Consider the following 2,890-nt stretch of genomic DNA (forward strand, 5'->3'; position numbering starts at 1 on the left):
TATACGGGTTCTATTAATGGCTAAATGTGGAGTGGGTTAGTTTTCTTAACGGTTCATGAATTAAATTTAGGAGAAAATGTTTATGCATTTTATACCTGGGTATGTTTACTATTTTAGGTACAGGAAAGCATTCCTGCCAGACACCTATAGTGACATCTGTGAGAAGTGTCCAGTTCAGCACCAAAGGGAGGTCATGTGCAGCCTGATCCTTGCATGTTTCCTTGGAAGCAAGTCTTACTGTGCTAGACAGGAATTACTTCCAAGTAAGTGAGCCTAGGATTGCCTTCTTACAGCACAACACAAGAGATGTGTACACAGAAGTTATGTCCCACTGAGTTCAAGAAGTTTTACTCTGAGGCAAGAGAGGTAATCCTATGCATGTCTCCTCAGAAGTAAGTGTGTATAGGATTGCAGCCTTAAATGACTACATCTCTGTTTAACTTTAACATGCACAATCCCCATTTAAACACATGGACGAGCTGTGCCAGAACACAACTGAGCTCTTCTTGTTCACCATCTCATTCATTTCAATGTGTCTTAGCAGCAACAGGACCACTTCATACAGGGCTTTCAAAAAAAATTCCCCAATTATAGGGCACAACAACTAGAAAATTATTCAATTAAAACTGTGGGAGTTTAAAAATCCACAATAATTAATTTTATCAATATAATTTAGATGTATTAGCTCTCAAGAACACAACAACAAGAGCATGAGCAAGCTATCCATTTCAGAAAACATGAAATGACTTGGGTTTTGCAAGAACAGAAACACAAAAGGAAATAATGGCTTCGGATGCCTTCCAACTTTTTTTCAGAGTAAAATCCAAACTCTGCAGTTGGGCAAACTGTCTGACAGATCTGGGTGTTTTTTTTATTATTATTACTACTTCTTAAGTGTGTTCATGTCAGTTTCAATTGGCACTTTTGAGAAACAATTGGCACTGCAGCCCAGGTCTTTCACCACACAGTCGATTGGACTCTTCTCCACTCTTTTCTCCGTTCAGAATTCACTTTCTGCAGATTAGGATTCTAAAAACAAAGCAAAAACGACCACCACACACAACTGTAGGTGCCGAGATCCAACCATTCCTTTGGGTTGGATGGAGCCTAAAGGAGGCTCCTGGGGGTGAGGGAGGTGGTTCTGCCTAGCGAGATGTCCCCTTCGCAGTCCAGCTCACAGACAGACTCTGTGATGACCTCGTCATCAGGCGAGATCTGGGGCATCCTGTCGAAAGGCTCTTTTTCGCCACAGCCTGCCACAGCGGGAATCATGTTGACACAGGTGGTGGCGATTTCCCTGTGGAGGAGGGTGTCTGGATTGCAAGAGATGAGCTCATTGCTAACATTGGCCGTCTCCACCGGCGTGCTGGAGCAATGTTGGCTGCAGCCCAAGAGGTTGGAGAAGACCTTCCTGAAGTCGGCGTTGAATGCGTAGATAATGGGGTTGAGGGAAGAGTTGGCCCAGCCGAACCAGACGAAAATGTTGAACGTTGTGTTGCTGACACAGGGGAGGCCGGCTTCTGGGTCGTCGGGGGGGCTCTCACAGAAGGGCACCATGCAGTTCAGGATGAAGAAGGGCAGCCAGCAGCAGACAAACACCCCCATGATGACGGAGAGGGTCTTGAGGACTTTGGTTTCCTTGCGGATGGAGGATTTGAGGCAGGGGTGGGGGTGGAGGTGGCGCGGGCAGTCCAAGTGCATGCTGCTGCGGCAGCTCCGCGCATGCTCGGCAGCCCTCTCCAGAGAGGAGATCCGGCGGATCTGCACCTGGGCAATCCGGTAGATGCGGGTGTAGGTGACAATCATGATGGCCACTGGGATGTAGAAGCTGATCAGGGAGGAGGAGATAGCGTAGGTCCTGCTCAGGCTGGAGTCGCAGTGCTCCGCCGGCGCCGGCCCAGCCCGTGCAGTGGCGTTGCGCCCGCCACCGGCGCTCCCTGTCCAGCTGGGGCTCACAACCTCGGTCCAGGGTGAGGCGCTGCCAGTGCTGGGGCCCGCTGCCGGTGGGGCAGCGGCAGCGTGGGGGTCCCCCCCCTTGTGCCAGTTGAGCTGGACTGGGATGAAGGAGATGAGGAGCGAGAGCACCCAGGCCAGGCCGATCATGGCCAGCGCCGCCCTTGGGGTCATCTTCCGCTCGTACCTGAAGGGGCTGGCGATGGCCCAGTACCTGTCCACGCTGATGACACACAGGTTGAGGATGGAGGCAGTCGAGCACATGATGTCGAAGGCCACCCAGACGTCGCAGAAGGCCCCGAAGGGCCAGTAGCCGGCCACCTCGCTCACCGCCTTCCAGGGCATGACCAGCAGCGCCACCAGCAGGTCCGAGACGGCCAAGGAGACGATGAAGCTGTTGGTGACCTTGGCCCGCAGGTGCCGCGAGCCCAGGATGGCCACGCACACCAGCGCGTTCCCCAGCAGGGTCCACACCACCAGCAGCGACAGCAGGCTGCCTGCCGCCACCATGCGCGCCACCGGAGCGCCGGGAGAGGCGCCGGCCGCGGGGTCCGTCGCCGTCGGCGGCCCGCGCGTGGGCGGCGGCGTCGAAGCGCCGTGGCCGGCTGACTCGGGCAGAGTGGCGTTCGGGCTCCAGGGCGGCTGCAGCATGGCCGGCGGCGGCCGCTCCCCCCCGCTCCTCCCCCCGGAGCGCACGCAGCCGATGGGGCGCACGGAGCCGCCGAGGCGTCTTGCTTCTCCCAGCGCGCCCCGCTTGGCCCCATCGATGCCGCCCAGGCGGGTTTGCCCGTCAGCGCCTTCGAGCGCACCGGCCGCCTGCCCGGCGCTGCGCCCTTTCCCGCCGAGGCTCCCGGCGCTCCTCCGCCGCCCCCGCGCGCCCTGCTCCGGCTCTCATGGCGCCGCCCGCGTGGAGCCTCCCTTCCCCTTCTCGCCCCGC

The 2,890-nt window shown here is 56.5% G+C and overlaps 1 protein-coding gene across 1 annotated transcript; it reads right to left on the bottom strand.

The window, feature by feature from the left end:
- Nucleotides 1–644: 644 nt before the first annotated feature.
- DRD5 (dopamine receptor D5) lies at nt 645–2,478 on the bottom strand. Its single transcript, XM_084860355.1, has one exon. The coding sequence runs from the start codon at nt 2,461–2,463 to the stop codon at nt 1,108–1,110; it is 1,356 nt and encodes a 451-aa protein (XP_084716481.1). The 5' UTR covers nt 2,464–2,478; the 3' UTR covers nt 645–1,107.
- Nucleotides 2,479–2,890: the final 412 nt, after the last annotated feature.

The sequence above is a fragment of the Heloderma suspectum genome, chromosome 5 (genome assembly GCF_057233095.1).
Source record: "Heloderma suspectum isolate Gila_16-S chromosome 5, 16-S_ref, whole genome shotgun sequence".
Taxonomy (NCBI): domain Eukaryota; kingdom Metazoa; phylum Chordata; class Lepidosauria; order Squamata; family Helodermatidae; genus Heloderma; species Heloderma suspectum.

Coding starts and splice junctions, on each gene's coding strand:
- DRD5 (XM_084860355.1), bottom strand. CDS start 2,463: ATGGTGGCGGCAGGCAGCCTGCTGTCGCTGCTGGTGGTGTGGACCCTG.